Source organism: Gopherus flavomarginatus, chromosome 8 (genome assembly GCF_025201925.1).
Source record: "Gopherus flavomarginatus isolate rGopFla2 chromosome 8, rGopFla2.mat.asm, whole genome shotgun sequence".
Classification (NCBI taxonomy): Eukaryota; Metazoa; Chordata; order Testudines; family Testudinidae; genus Gopherus; species Gopherus flavomarginatus.
Genome location: NC_066624.1, coordinates 17,734,715 through 17,751,647, shown reverse-complemented (window position 1 = coordinate 17,751,647; position 16,933 = coordinate 17,734,715). Strand labels below are relative to the sequence as shown.

Below are 16,933 nucleotides of genomic sequence, written 5' to 3'. Positions count from 1 at the left end.
CTGCTCATTGCAACAACTCGCATTCCATGCCCTCGAAGCCCCTGCGTGGGGACAGGGGTAAAAGTAGAGAGACAAGTGATGCATGACTTGTGCATCAGCCATGGTACTAGGGGAGAGCCGAGTACTACTGCAATCCTGAGCTGTAAAGGGGTGGGGATGGAATTCTGTATGGCTATTTGGGATCTTTTCAGGTCAAAGACAGGTTGCTACACTCCTGTGTCAGTCTATGAATCCTGCTTTTGCCAGGAGATAATGGCTCAGAGACATTGTGTGACTTTTTATATAGAGCTTCCCTAGTGTGACCAAGTGGGAATTTTCTGTAATAATTGTATGAATCCTAGGTATGCCTCAGTTTCCTTCTGTACATTGCATTGCTACTCAGTAGGTGTACTGAGCAGGGTAACCCTGCTCTGGAACAATGCAGGAGTTGTGTTGCGGGGCAGGGAATGAATAATCACTTTTAAAAAAAAGTCTTGACCTGACCCAAATCAACAGAGGGACTGGAAGAAGGGGGCATTTGGAGGGACTCAAGTGGCCAGACCAGAGGAGACAAAAAAGGGCCAGAGAGGGCTTATCAAGGCACTGGTTTGACTACGGTAGACTATTGCTTAACTGCTGCCTCTGTGTGCTCACCTAAGGACTTTCAGATTCTGTGCGCCAGGTGACGATAAACTGTTACCTTGTTTGAAAGGCTGCCTGTCTTGCTGTGAGCATTCTGCCCTGAAGGGGCCGGCACAAGCCTCCCACAGGACTCTTGACTTGGTTGGATTCGCTGCAGGGAGCCAAGGAGAGAGACAGGGATTGCTGGTGCTGAGTCATGGAGGCCTTGGACCTGCCCGTTTGGAACTGTGTAGGTCCTTGGGGCCTGGCCCATTAAAGGGGTCACTCTCTGCAGACTGGTTACAGTCTGGGGCATAGACCAGACCCTGTGACTCCACGGCACATAATAACATTCCCCCATCTCCCTGGAGAGGATAGTTGGGTCACACAAGAAAGAAAGTCTACTGCATCAGAGCAAAGTTCTGAAAAATAGCCTCCACCACTCATGCAGCTCTTCATGGGTTTCTGTGGTCTACAAACATGATTATTCTTTTATTTAATTTGCCAGGATGTTCACTGGAAAGCAAAAGCACAGTTATAATCCTACATCATAATAACCCATATCTTTGAAGCCAGCTCAGCTGCAATCATATCTGGGTGCATCCCAAAATGGTAAGAAACATATCAACCTCCTTTAGTAAAAATACACCCAAGTAAACTTACTTTTGTCTGAAATACCTCCCACACTTGCCCTCCCCCAGAGTCAATCTAGCTTTTTAATGAGGTGCATTTGAAAATTTGGTGTTAGGAAATTAGCTTTTTATATTCACTGAGAACGGCTGTCGTGCTCTTTATTTGCAATTAATTTTTATGTAGGCTGCAGATCCCATTCGTGTTCAGCAAATGTATGACTAGGAGTAGTTCCATGAATATTCAAATGACCTGTATGATTGCAGAAATCATAGTAACCTCTTCGCCTTGTAACTTAGCTTACTAAATTATGTTAAGGAAAAAAAGCAAAAAAATCAGGTGAAGAAAACCAAGAAGACATGTTAATTTGTACGATTACACAATATGCATATAAAAATGAAGACCATGGTATTTTATAGTGCCAAAAGGCAGTAGGTAGTTTTTTACAGTGTCCATATGAAACCTGAGGACATGAGAAAATCAGTTTTAGAAAAAAAATGTAGCTACAAACAGGGTCACTGATAAAATCACTTGTATTTTGCATGATAGGAGGCGCAAAATGCTACATAGGCTTTGCCTATTAGAGTGGAAACGTTTTTACTAATGAAGTTTATAGTATTGTTAGCTAGGTAGAGGGCTCCCTCTGTCTTGTAATTCACTTGAAATATTTTTTCACTTGTGGTGAGGAATGACATATAATCCATGAGCAGATTGCCTCATTACTTTTTTTTCCCCTAGTGAGATTGTTTAGTACTATAGCTTTTTGTTGTACTCACAAGGAAACTTCAGTAAGATCACTGAAAATTTCAGGTAACCTCATAATGATCATGGAATTTAAGGACCCAAACCTGCAGTCTTTGGTCAGGAAAAATATCCATTAAAATTAATGGGAGTTTTGCCTGCAGAGACAGCTCTGAGTAATGACTTCAGATTTGGCCCAGACATTTTAGTTATTTGGGCTTGGGTGCCCCCTAGAGTGAAATCCTGGCACTGTTGACTGCACTGGAGATTTTGCCATTGACTTCAGCAAGTTCAGGATTTCACCCTGTCATCTTGTCCAGTCAATTTTAAACTGAGGCAACAAAACTGAAAAATGTGGCAGAGTACATTGTACGATGGCATGTGGAATTTAAGTGTCTGTATGTATAAAGAGAACTCACTAGAGTGCAGCTAAGTGGTAGACATGGAATTTTATAAATCATAGATTATTAGGGTTGGAAGGGACCTCAGGAGATCATCTAGTCCAACCCCCTGCTCAAAGCAGGGCCAATCCCCAACTGGCCCTCTCAAGGATTGAACTCACAACCCTACACTCAAACCACTGAGCTATCCCTGGGATATGTTAGTAACCAATAATGTTAGTTGGCCAAAACTGAACCCTCTTTTATAGTACAGATCATAATTAGCACCTCATCAGTCTGAATTTCTGAGTTTGCCTCAAATGTTGATACCCTCTTGTTTTGGTTAATGAGCCATTGATATGGACTTTGATCATCAGTGATGACTGAACCCAGGAACTTCAGCAACATTCCTACCAAAGTACTTCTTTAGTTAAAGATGTAACTGCGTTAGCTGCCAGTGAGAGGCAGGCTGTCACTGTTGCTGGGGATGGCTACTAGAGGCAGATATGAACACATGCTCTAAGAGTCTGCTCCTGCACCTGTTGAAGTCAGTGGCCAAACTCCCATTGATTTCCAAGATGTGGGATCAGGTCCTTAGATACTGTAATGTATTTGCTAAGACAGTTGTCCTGTGTCATTCTCAGCACATGCAACACTTCAGGTTGGCTGGCAGTGACCATTTTCTTTCAGAAAAGGGACTCCTGTGTTTACAAGCCATCACATAACTTCACCAGCAGCCAATAAGAAAGCTCCAATGTTGTCTGTCTTTCCAAGCCCATTTAATAATTAATATTCTCAAATGGGTTGGATAAATGGAGTTATTAGCTATGCTGTCATTCATATTTGGTACACAGTCATAGCTAGATAGTTAATAAGTGCAATAACAAAATTGAAAAATGAGGCCATCATATGCGTACTTCTTGGATAGTTGAAGGCATGACCTTCAAACTCCCACCTTGTGATTAATACCACAAACGCAGGTGTGTGGGTTGTAACCACACTACTTCCTGCGTTAATTCAATACCAACATTTTTGAAGATGGGGTTCATAGCGGATAAGGAAATTGCAATAGAATTTTTAGGCTCTCGCTTGTGTCTCCACTCCTTGCATCTCATCGTTTTCAGGCATTCCAGAGGCAGCAGTTTCCGCAGCCGTAGAGTATTCATTTGCTGCATTAGCTTCTGTGCTTGGTGTAGCTGTGGCAACAGACTCATTTTCTTGGGTGGGTATATTAGCATATTCCGCATTTGTCTGTTGTTTCTGAGTCATTGGTCTGCAGGAAAACAAGATGACGATTAGACTAATTAATAACAAATTGAAATCCTCCCCATAATAGAGCTTCCCAAAAGGAGCATCTTGGAAAACCCTGACCTAATGGCGATAGTATGATTATTTATATTACACACTAGAGCTCCCCATTGTATATAAAAGTATTATGATACAATTTTCTGATAACACAAAGACTGGCAGAGTTGTAAATAATGATGAGAGGGCAGTCAGACATAGGGATCTGAATCATTTGGCAAGCTGGGCCCATTCAAATGTGCATTTAAATACAGCTAAATGCAAGGTCATACATCCAGGAAAAAAGCAGGCAGGCCAGGCCTATGGAATGGGGGGCTGCATCCTGAAAAGCAATGACACTGAAAAAAATTTAGGAGTTACAGTGGACAAACAACTGAATATGAGTTCCTAATACAATGCCATGGCGAAATGGACTAATGCAGTCCTTGGATGTATAAGCAGGAGTATTGCATAGGAATAAGGGAGATTATTTTACTTCTGTATATGGCAATGGTGAGACCAGTACTAGAATACTGTGTCTTGTTCTGATGTCCACACTTGCAAAAGGATATTGAAAAATTGGAGAGGGTACAGAAAAGAGCCACAAAAGTGATTTGAAGGCTGTGAAAATGTCCTACCATGAGAAATTTGTGGTGCTCAATGTGTTTATATTATTCAAAAGAAGATTGCAAGGTGACTTGTTTGCTCTGTAGAAGTATGTTAATGGAGAAAATACAGGGTACAAAGAGGGTAAACCTACCAGGCACCTTAATTTTCATGGTAAAAGTTCCCCTAGGCACCTAAGTCTCCGCTTCTGGACATGCATGCTGCTGCCTCACTCCAGGAGTCCAGATGCCTGTCTCCTGCATGAGCCTCAGCCCAATCCACAAATGGGAGGAAAATAGGTGGAGGATCACCTCTCTTGCCTACAGGTTGTGATCTGGTAGGCTTGCTCAGAGGCCACCTACTGGATCAGTTTCCATTCACAATTCAGTTGGAGGGGGTGATGATGCTACCCACTGTATAACTTTTGGCCAGTGGTTAGAGCATTCACTTCAGATATGGGAGACTCAGGTTCAATACCCACCTCTGCCTCGGAGGGGAAAAGATTTAAATAATAGTCTCCCAGACCTGTCAGGAGAGTGATCTAGCCACTGAGCTGTGGGATATTTTGATGTGGGACTCTGTCAGTCTCTCCTGTTGAAGCTATAATGAGAGAGACAAGGTGAGTGAGGCATTAGCTGCATTATTGTCAAGTTTTTAAGCAAGAGGGAGAAGAAAAAGAATAGAATAATACCTCGCCCACCTTGTCTCTGTGATATCCTGGGACCAACACTGCAAGAAGCTATAAATAACAGTTTCAAAGTGAGACAAAAATAAATAGTCTTATTTTGTAAATGTTATTGCACCATATTTGACTTAGTCTCAAAGAAACCTTTGCAGTAGAGAAGTTTTGCTTTTGGATCCATCTCGATCTTTTCTGTTTGAGAGGGTTGGCCAGGAAATGTTTATCTTAAAATCAAGCAAACAGAAATTCTTACCGCATTTCACTATTTGCTGCTTTCTCTTTTCTCTCCTTTTTCTTCTCCCTCTTGATTAAAAACCAGACAATAATGCAGATAACAACTGCTCCCAGAATTGCTCCAATTAATGCTCCAGCAATGAGACCGCCTTCTGAATCTGGAAAAATAGGTGCGCAGTGTTAATTTAAAAAAGCCACAAGTATAGAGAGAATCCCATTGAAGGGGTGCCTCACGGAAAGAAGATATTGGGTTCAAAGAGCTGAAAACTAAAATCCATGCTTTTAGGAGAGGGAGGAGTCAGGCTTTCACTATTCTTTGCCTCCCCGCTTCTTGCTACGTGGCACTATATTGCTAGCTGTTCTCTATCCAAGCAGACAGAGAGAAGTGGGATGCTCAACAAACCTAAATAATCCATTCCCCACTTTTATGACTGGCTACAGGAGAGAGAAGATCATTGCTGTCTGACAATATGGAGGGCTGTTGGCTCTTCAACCCTTGCAAACAAGGTTTTAATTCTGGATGGCCTCTGTCTCCCATTTTTTGTTGAGAGATAAAATGCAGACCTGCCTATCTATGATCACTAAGGATCCTATGTCATTTTCATGGGTGTTAGCCTTGATGTCCTATCCAAGTTCCAATTCCCATCATTACGGTCTATCTACCAGCATCTCCCTGGCAGTTTCATTTGAGCAAGGCAATTTTTTTATTTTACAGACCACTTAAGAGAGAAATTATCTCAAGGACTCACCCCAAACCCCTATTGCTGCGTTCTCAGAACATTTAATTCTACTGACTACCAGGAAAGGTCACACATTGCCCTGATAGGCCACAGGCTGAGAACAATTGGGGTAAGGTACTTGTCTTTCTTTCCAGCCTCATGTTACACTATTAAACAGCTGCAACACTCCACTCCATAGACTGGAGCATTTCAGTGGTGTTTCTGAAGTGTTCTAGGCCCCATTGGGATTGTCTACTCACTTCAAGCTCACCTAAGGCCTGGATCTCGTCGGTCAAAGCCAGTTGGAGACTCGTGTTTAGGTCCAGAGATCCAAGTTCCAATTCCCACTGCTGACAAACCAGCCAGGGATGGGGAATTACAAAGTGCTCATCCATGCAGAGATTTGAAATGGGTGGATCTCCTTAGACAGGAGGTGTGTATAACTCAGGATGCTTACTCAGTGTTGCTCTCTGTCCCCCTCTACTGGCTGGACCACACAGAGGTTTGTGAGGCTGCTACAGCCTTCCATCTAACAGAGCTAGGTCTGTCAGTTAACTCATACTGTAGATGCTTGTGGTTTTAGATCCAGAGGTTCTGGATTCAGATCCCTGCTGCTGACAACTCAGTCAAGGGTGTGGTGTTATATTAGCATTTGTATAGTGTGTTAGATATTTAAAGTAGTTTAGGAACGTTAACTAATTAAGCATCACAATGCTCCTGTGAGATATGTTGCTAAGTATACATTAGTATCCCAATTTTACAGGACGAAGATGGAGGCAGAGAGGTTAAATGACTTTCCCAAAGCCACACAAGGCCCAGTTGAGTTGAGAACTGAGGACCTCCTGATCACCAACCCCATTCTTATTCCAAAACAGCTTACCTTTAAAAAATGGAAACTATTTTTGTCATTCTGATTATGTTTTATGTAAAGCACATTTTATTCCATTCATATGATTAACTCACGTGCTCCAGTCAAGTCAACTTCACAGCTGCTGTATCCAAGGCTGTTAGTAGCTGTGCACCGGTAGTATCCAGTTTCAAAGGTGGTGAGATTACCAATAATCAAAAGCCCAGTTTTTGTATCTGTGACAAATGGAAAACATATATGTACATGCATGTTTATATACTATATGGGTAATTACTTGTATTTCTTGAATAAAAATAATATGGATTATTACAAGGCATGGGAGGTTGTACTGTAAATTTTCCAGCATTTAAATAAGGGATTTCCTTAAAAAATCTATTTAGAACCATTTGTCTTTCTTGAAAATAATTGTTGCATCATTTTACAGAGAACTCTGCAGCATCACATTACATGTATGAGAACCATGTGTGTAACTTTACTCATTTGGGTAATACCATTGAAGCCAATGGAATCTCTTGCAGGTGTAAAGTTATGCACACACTGAAGTGTTTTCACAACGGGGGCCTAAAAAACAAAACTACAATTTGAGTTCCACTGAGTATAAGTTTAGTATAAATTTGCATCTCACTCACTCCAAGGTAAGTGAGATTTCAAAAAAAAAAAAAAAAAAGGCAGTAAATTAGATTGTTGCAGTTCTTTTCATTGTAATGCCCTGAGGTGTAATTAGTAGCACAGGCAGGAATATTTTTTAAACATAATTATCTTCTCTGAGGCCAGCAGTATCATTTATTGTAAAATCGACAAAACCGGGCTAATGCATTTCTTTAATGGCTGTTAGGAATTTTTGATAGGTAAAAATAAATTCAATCCTCATTATTGCACACACAGCGGGGAAATGCCTTCTTTTCTTTATTGACTAGAATATTGAATGCATGGTTCAAGCCATCACACTCTAGGTCTTGCATTTCACACACTAGAACTGAGGAGGTTACTCACTGAGTTGTTCTGTCATGGGTTTGAGGGTTTCCCCTGATACTTTATACCACTGGTATGTAGGCGCAGGCATCCCTTCTTCAGAATAGCAGGAGAGAGAGACAAGGTGGCCTGTCTCAGGGGTTCCCCGTAAGCTACAGTGAGGCTGTGAAGGTTTGACTGTAAAACAACAGCAGGAAAAATAGTTAGACCATGGGTACAAATTATGGGCCAAAATCTTGCTAGACCAAATTCTACTTTGTTACACTGGTGTAAATAATCTACAGTAACTCCTCACTTAGAGTCGTCCCTGTTAATGTTGCTACGTTTCTGATCAATTAGGGAACATGCTCGTTTAAAGTTGTGCAATGCTCCTTTCTAACTCATTTGGCAGCTGCCTGCTTTGTCCACTGCTTGCAGGAAGAGCAGCCCATTGCAGCTAGCTACGTTCCCTAAGTTCCATGTGCTGCAGCCACCCAGCAGGCAGTTCAGCTGTCCCTCCCTCCACTGCTCTGTGCTGCTCCTGTCCTCTGCCTTGGGGCTGCTCCCAGAGACTCCTGCTTGCTGTGCAGGGGGGAAGGGAAGGACTAATGTCAGGGTGCCCCCCCTGCTCCTGCACCCTGCTTACCCTTTTTCAGGGAAGGAGAGCAGGGAGGGGACACAGACAGAGAGAGCCTGGGGCAGCAGCTGCTGTCTAAACTTCCTGATCCACTTAAAAAGACAATGCACTTAAGAGTGGGTCAACTTACTTAAAGGGGCAGTGTGCATCTCTCTCTCTCTCTCTCTCCCACACACACAAAGTGTGTGTTTGTCTCTGTCTGCTATGCTATTTCCCCTCCCTCGTGTTTGTGCTGCCTTGTGTGAGAGGCTACAGTAACAACGTGTTCACCCTTGAGGGCTCAGCCGAGTGCTAGTTCATCATTTAGCAGTAAGGCATTCCCTGGGAAATATCCCTCCCTCTTCCACCCTCTGACTTCACCACCTCAACCAAGCTTCGCAATCATCATAGCTGTGAACAGTATTAAATTGTTTGTTTAAAACGTATACTGTGTGTATATCTATAAATATATAGGTTTTTTGCTTGGTGAAAAAAAATTCCCTGGAACCTAACCCCTCATTTACATTAATTCTTATGGGGAAATTGGATTCGCTTAACATCATTTTGCTTAAAGTCGCATTTTTCAGGAACATAACTACAACGTTAAGCTAGGAGTTACTGTACTGACTTTGGTGATGTTGTTTTAGACTTCCACCAGTATAATAGATCAGATCCTGGCCCAGTAGTCTGACCACAATCTCTCCCATGTAGATATGAGCAGCAACAAAGAAAAGTGAACAGTTGAGGGAAAACTCTTATTGCCTTTCATGGTGTATTTCATACTAAATACTTCTACGAAGGCTGTAAGATATTACTTCTTGATGGAAAAGACTATTAGTTATTTCAATTATATTACAACTATCATTTTTCGTCCCAGTCAAATCACGTTCTGCCTCATGGGATTGTCATTTTTGGTGTAAATGGGTCTATTCCATATGAGCGCAAAGATCTATAGCCTGATTCTTCACTGCCTGGCACCTGAAGAGTTATTTACACCTGTGCAAAATGCTACCATTCTGTTTTGGTACTCAGCCATATCCTACTCTGAGCTACCCCTGTGTTTGTGTTTGCTTGGTCGTGTCACCCATTTATCACAATTTAAACATATTGTTGTGGGCCTCCTCTGTAACTCCACTGCAGTGGAATTACGTCAGTGATTAATCTAGCCCAGTTTTTGTCCGTATAAATGAAAGCAGTGATGTTTGCTTTTCTAGGAAAAACTACAATCCCACTTTTCAAGCTTTTAGTCAAACTCACATATGCTCTTGTTTATTATTCTGCTGCATAGTAACTGCTGCTTGGGGGTTTTTTAAGATGGTTTTAATATCTGTGCTTTGAAAATTTGTTTCTTCCGGTGGATTTATCTCCCTTTGCCTTTTAATTGTTTCATCTGTATAGACAAATGATACAGCTGGAACCATTTTCACATATGCACTGACTTCTCACTCTAATCAACTACCCAGAGGTTAATATTAACATTTATCTTGTTAGCAAGTAAAATTTTTCTTGTCTCATTGCTTTTCATACTTGTTCAACTAGCTGTTCAGGTATCAGAGGGGTAGCTGTGTTAGTCTGGATCTGTAAAAAGCAACAAGGAGTCCTGTGGCACCTTATAGACTAACGGACGTATTGGAGCATGAGCTTTCGTGAGTGAATACCCACTTCGTCGGATGCATGCACCCACGAAAGCTTATGCTCCAATACATCTGTTAGTCTATAAGGTGCAACAGGACTCTTTTATCTCTTTTTACCTGTTCAGGGTTGAACTATTGCTTTCTTTCAGCTGATGTGTACTCTGTACACAACACAAAACAGAGAGCTACATTGATTAGACTTTTTAATAGAGAGAGGCAGCATTTGGACTATTTATGGAACCAGGACTTCTGGATTTTACTGCTGGCTCCACCAGAGACTATCTGTGTGGCCTTAGGCAAGTCGCTATGACCAGCATTGGGGGCCTAAAACTGTATCAGCAAGTGTCCTGATTTTCACAGCTGCTTTAGGCTTCCAAAGTTTAAAAAGTTGGGCTTAGCCTTAAGCCTGGGCCAGCAACCCCAGCTCAGGTAATGGTTTCAGGGTGTGGTTGTGGTTCCCAACTAAAAATGTGTTTTAATTATGACCCAGTGAATCTGGGTAGTTACAGCTACCAAGGGGATGTATATTTCTCTGGCCATTATAATAGGCGGCTCTATAATGCAGCAAGGTTAACATGGAGGACTCCCGTGGCGACTCAGATTTTACTGGCCATTAGGACAGATGAGTGCAGTTATTAGTGGAGCACAGGTTTCAGCAGATACATATTACCCTGTTTGCTAGGGTGAGCAATGTTCCCCAGGCACTGTAGCCAGCAGTCCTATCCATGATTGCTTCAGCCAGGCCAGGACTAAGAGGACAAGTCTACATGCAGCTGGGAGTGAGCCTCCTGAGAGACTGAGCTCCGGCCCAAGCTGCAATGTCCATACTGCTATTTTTAGTGTGCCAGCTTGAGCCCCTCTGGTACGAATGTGCCTGCTCTGAGAGGCTCACTCCCAGCTGCAGTGTAACCCTAACCCAGAGACCCTGTGTGCTAACACGAGGCAGCACAAGTGGTGTTTGCCTGGGAGGTGGAGATCACCACTGGCTCTGTCTGCATCCAGCAGCCCGGAAAAAGAATCTTTCTATCAAATAAAATAAGTTCTGTTTCTTTACCATGAGGGTTAGTGCTCCAGGGGGCCCACTGCACTGACTGACCAAAAGGTGCCAGTGTTCCCATCCACTCCCCATTACATTATTCTCTTGGGTACCCTGTAGTGCATTTTTGAATCCCGATTCAACACCATGTGATAAAGCAACATGAAAACGCAGTGCAAAATAAATTACCCAGTACACTGACAGCCACTGATTTCTGGTTCTGTCCATTTGAATCTTGTGGGTTGAAAACTTCGCAGGTATAAAACCCAGTGTCTGAGGGCTGCATGTTGAAAATTGTTATTGATGCATTTCCTTGGTTTGTTGTCCCGTTTATTCTGTTCTTGAACTCGCCATACTCATAAGCCTGTCCATTCTGAAAATAATAGATCTGTGACACAAAAACGGATCGTTAGTTAAATAAGAAGTGAGCTAACTTGTGTTTTGTTTGGTGTTGCTATGTCAAATACAAAGAAATTTCAGGAAAAGCACCTTATGCCCAATTCCCTCACTGTAAAGAAAGCTGTGATTAAAACCATGTTGTACATTGCCATCTAAATTTCTAATTATATTCTTACATAATAAGCTGCTCAGGGCAGGGACAGTGTCATTCTGGGTGTGTGGCTAGTAACTAATACACTGTGGGAATTGCAGAAATAGAGTGGGATATTTGGGAAAGGCATATTTTCTTTACAAGAAACCAACTGCCAGGCAAGATTATGGACCATTATGTTATACACCTAAGTAATAAAGCTAAGTTATGTACAATGAACAGAAGGGCTAATTAGAGGGCAAATTATTTGTAACTTAACTGATAATTAGGCCAGCACAAGATTATTGTAAGAAATGGAATTTCCATTGCAAAGAAAAATTGATATTTGCAGAGCTAGTAAAAACTGTGCTTTCTAAATGAAAATATAATCAAGCAGTAAAAGAGATGAAGTGCATCTAATTAAAGATAGCTAAGACTGGCTAATGCAGAAAGACAAAACATAAGGGTAAGCAAACCAAGCTGTGTTTGCAGGAAATGTGGAGGCAATCACAATACAGGGCAGAGGTGTCTACCACAAGCAATTGGAGTGCCAGACATGCAATAAAAATGTTTCTGTTGCTATGAGTGTCATGCACAGGTGGGGCCATTAGCAGAGACCCTCAGGCAGGCCCCAGCTCTTTCCTTTTCCCAATATGCTCCAGGGACGTAACTCAGGAGTAACTTCTTCATCTAATGGGAAATTATTGCCATATTGGGCACATTGTGGAGATTTGCATCTGTCTGTCAAACATCCCACATCTTCCCTCAAATAAGAGACTTACTGTTGTACAGTCAGATGAGCTCTGCTGCCTTCAGTAGTGTTACTCCTGATTTACAGCAATGTGAGAGCCAGATTGTGTTCTATAGACTTACAGACCTGAACTTTCTCCCATAAAAGTCTGTAGCAAAACCTCCATTGATTTGAATGAGAAGTAGAATTGGGCCCATTGTGGGTGGTGGTGGTTTGAATCTTGGGCCTTCGATTTATCTAGGACTACTGATATCTCAGATGCCATGGTGATGGGTGTGGTTTAGGAATGTAAGCAGTTCTGATAGACTATTCACACTCAGCCCTGTTTAGTTCTATTATAAAACAATGTGTGGGGAAAAAAATCAGCTTCTATGAAAGACATATTGAAACAGTTGCCATTTTTATCCAGAGTTAAACAATAATACTCCTGCATGACAGTGCTACAACTTGGAATTTGTCATGCTCTACTCAATTCCTACTTTGATAAATGCCGTTCCATGACTAATTGGCAATGTACAACTTGAGGGGCTCTTCTTGTAAACAATGTGCTCCAGGCATAATGAGCTGCTCCATTGTATTTAGGGGGTCTTCCCATGGTAGTCAGCGATATTAATAGGTCCAGCTGTGTATACAGGATTGGGCCCTTAGTTACTATAGCATCTTTCATATCAACTGTGTTTCAGGAACAATGATACAACAATATTTGTCACTGTTGAACTGACAATTGGCTTATTACTAGAAGTGGTTGAAAAGTGTGTGAGGGAAAGTTTCACAAATTTTGGACAAGTTTCATTTGTTTCTGACTCATCAAAATTTCATTTTGTCAAAGATTTCCAATCAGCTTTAGCTCACGCTATGAATCCCCACCCCGCAGACAATAAGCATCATTCCATTTACCTTGCAGATCCGTAGATTGTATTTTGAATAAAAAATAAACACTTGGGCACCCTGACGCAGTGTTGACTGAAGTCTTTAATCAATGTTATCTAGACGTCTTTGTTAGCTTAAGGCAAGCTACACCCCAAAACTGCCAAAGTACAGTTGGTTCATACAATGATAAGAATTTCAATGAAGGTCAAAACCCAGGCTGAGTACCTGCTGTGCAATAGCAGCTACTGTATTCTCACAGCATGGTACTATCATAAATGCAACATCTTCATTCTAGCTCTGAAGAGGGATAAAAACACATTAAGAGTGAAATCCTGGCCCCACTGAAGTCAGTGGGGGACAGGATTTTACCATGAGGGGGTTTATTATTCCTTTAGAATACATCTAGAACCTGTAGCATTGTCTGGCAGAGAACAGAACTCAAAATGTGAGTTAAAATAGACCACAGCTTTTCCTGCCATTGTTTCTGCCAAATTTTACTCTCTCAACCATCCCAGGCCAGAATAAAACTATGTACAAAGCTTTGATATGCCCCTTCTCAGGGAGTTAATTGGGTAGGAGGTGAGCACAAATGGGAGTATAGGTGGGGGAGAAGGCGTGGATAGGGAGAAAAGAAAGCGAGCGCTGAGCTCTGCATAATAAAGACAAGCTGATCTTTTCTGATCTGTACCTCAGTCTTTATTACACACATAGGCCCAGATGCTGAAAGGTATTTAGGTGACTAAACACCTATGAAGATCTGGGCCATTGTCTATGCAAATAATATTTTTCTTTATTTCTTTGGTTAACTGATGACGTGAGCACCAGTCACTAAAATTAATGCAGGAATTGTTTTATTGCAACAGACTAATGAGGTGTCTAGTATGATGTTGAATAGTGGATGCTTCAGAGATGGATTTTAAATGTCCATTATATACCTAACTTTGAAGTACTGTGTCATGGGAGAGGAAGTTCTTCCTGACAACATGTGGATCTCCTGAAGCATGAGAATTGACTGCTTCTCTTTCCTCACAGCTGGTATACCTGTAGATGTTCTTATTCATATATGTGAGATAAGAACTGAAAACTCTTCACATTTTGATACATCTCTCTCTCCACCAACCATTGGTGCATATATTGTATAAATCATTCTGGCCTCTATTTTTTCTGCTCATTTAATGACTCTTGTTGTTTAGACCCTACTACAGCTCCTCAAAATATATTTACAGGTCAAAGTTGCAACAGAACACAGATACTTTTAACACATCTGCCTTGCAGTGTCACTCAATAGTCGCAGAAGAAAGGTAGAGCATGCATAAACCTGAATTGACTCGCATTCATACCTATCTCACACCAGAGTCATGCCACTGAATTCAGAGTCTCTCCTGATTTACACCAGTATAACAGAGGAGGATGCATATGAGGTGAGCTCAAAAGGGAGCACCTCTGAGTTGTAGACAGTTGCACCTGCAAGGAGTGGTTTGCTGGTAGTTAGTCCTGATGACTCACTCAGCTCTCACTAGTGGAATCTTGCCTTGCCTGGCATGCTAAACCTATTGGGTAGCTAGCGGCAACAACTGCTAATGAAAGGGCGCACTTGGCTCTCAAGTGTATGAAATCTTACGGTGAAACCAGCAAGCCTAGTTCCAAACCAAAGGATAATATTGGCAGAAACAGTACAGGAGCAAGCTCGTGGGTAGCTCAGAGCAGTGTTACAGTCAGGTTACAATATGCTGGTCAACCACAAAGCCAAGGAGTTGTGGTTGAACACTTGGTGAGTATTAGACCACACAAACCAAATGTAAAATGGAAAGAGAAACAAAAGTAGGCTGGCTTCGTGGTTGCCCAGAAAGTTCACTGCTCAGAAATTGAATTGGGGTGAAAAGGATGTGACCAGAACAAACACAGCAACATGCAGAACAGGGGATTATGTAATGGACTCAAAAGGAAAAGACATTTATCGGAACATGGCATGTAAGAACATTATACCAGGCTGGAGCATTTGCAGTAATAATGCATGAGTTGATAAGATATGAGTGGGAAATTGTCAGTCTATGCAAAATGAGATGGTAAGGCAAAGGAAAATTCTACTATTATGAACATAGATATTGACATAGGGAAGAGAAGACTGTGGATGCTGGGATAAAGTCACATTGGTGCCAAAGCAAACGGCAAACCAGGTTCTTGCATCATTTAAACTGATATCGCCTTGTATATTGAAGGCAATATTCAGAATCAAATCCTGTGCAGTCTCAATAGTACAAGTATATTCATTGACCTCAGCAAGAAACTGACAAATCGTATAATAATCTACAGAAAGCAATACTAGAAGTTTCAAGACAAGACATTATTGGTGATAGGAGATTTTAATCTGAAAGTAGGTTTGACCTGGAATTCCTGGGCTGGAGCAGTGGTCAGATTTGGACTTGGTAAAGAAAATGAAAAGAAGCGTTACTAAATTTCCGCCTAAGAAACAACCTGGTGATAACCAACAAGCTATTTCAACAAATAAAGATGCCAAGAAAGTGGACTTGGAGATCACCTCATAGGCAAATGAAGAACATGACAGAATTTGTATTTGTGACTCACAGATAGAAATCAAGTGTGTTGTCGTGCTGACCATTTGTGGCTAATATCAGACTGGATCATAAATCAGTGCTGGTGTCAATAAGGTTGAGTCTGAGAGCAACCAAAAAAGTGTCCAGAGCTAAGATCTATGACATGGACAAATTGAAGGAGCAAGACATCCAGAAAGAATGCAAAGAAGCTGTGCAGAAATACATTGTCTTTGGTGAACAATGTAAACATGCAGAATACTCAAAGCAAAATAAGTGAACAAAGCAAGATGTATGAGTTGAAGATATCAGTGGTGAAAGACAAGTGTGGGAAAATAACTGAAAATAAGCAAAGAATAAGGCACAGAAAGAATATTTTGAAGAGCTGTCCAGTTTGCAGAGCACACTAGATGAAAATGTCCTGGAAAAGCTCTCCATTACAAATGAGAGAGAGCAGATGCTGGAATTCTTAGAAGAAGTAAAGATCTCGGTAGGAAATTTGAAAAAGAAAAACGTGCCAGGAAGTGATGACATAACTTCAGAACTGCTGGAGGCAGGTGAGGGACACGCTAGTCAACAAGATTTACAAACAAGAGCAAGTGCTGAGTGAATGGGGGAAAGCAAGAATAGTACCAATCTATTAAAAAGAAGATAAGAATGAGTGCAAGAACTGCAGAGGAATCCATGTATTGAAAGTGCTGGGAAAAGCATTGCAGAGAAGAGTAGAAAGGTAGGTGGAAGTGATGCTTGCAGAGGGAAAGACCAGATTAGACCAGGATGAAGTACAGTAGATCAGCTATTTGTGATAAGACAGATATCGGAGAAGTGCACAGAACACAACCAAACCTGCTGCAACTTTATAGACTTCAAATAGGCTTTTGACAACATTTGGTAGAAAGGGTTATGATAGGTTTTGAGAGCATAGGGCATCCCTGGGGAAACTGATCAAGCTAATAGAAACATTTACAGCAAGTCGATAAGTGCAGTGAGAGTAGATCAGAAGCCCTTGCTAGTGCAAGTCTGTCTATCCAGACTGGGAGATTTGCTTTCAGCTGCAGTGTAGATGTACCTTAAAGGTCCTGCTTTCTCTAAGAATCTGTGCTCTTCTACTTTTGCTAATGATGATTCACATTTTACCACAATTAAGAATATTTTACTGCTGTCTAGAGGTTGACCTGCATTGCAGAGTTAGGATCTGAATCCGGATCCTAATGCCCCCAAAGTTCAGGTGTTTGAATCAAGTAGTTTAG

General features: G+C 41.5%; 1 protein-coding gene across 2 annotated transcripts in view; it reads right to left on the bottom strand.

Annotated features, from left to right (window-relative positions):
* Positions 1-2,542: 2,542 nt before the first annotated feature.
* Positions 2,543-16,933, bottom strand: part of VSIG1 (V-set and immunoglobulin domain containing 1) — a 32,340-nt gene continuing 17,949 nt past the window's right edge. For both annotated transcript variants that reach the window (XM_050964535.1, XM_050964536.1), the window contains 5 exons: positions 11,171-11,369; positions 7,738-7,893; positions 6,840-6,959; positions 5,177-5,315; positions 2,543-3,624 (listed from right to left, as the gene is read on the bottom strand). In XM_050964535.1, the coding sequence (XP_050820492.1) occupies positions 3,429-3,624; positions 5,177-5,315; positions 6,840-6,959; positions 7,738-7,893; positions 11,171-11,369 (810 nt within the window). In that variant the 3' untranslated portion in view covers positions 2,543-3,428. The remainder of the gene's footprint in view (positions 3,625-5,176; positions 5,316-6,839; positions 6,960-7,737; positions 7,894-11,170; positions 11,370-16,933) is intronic.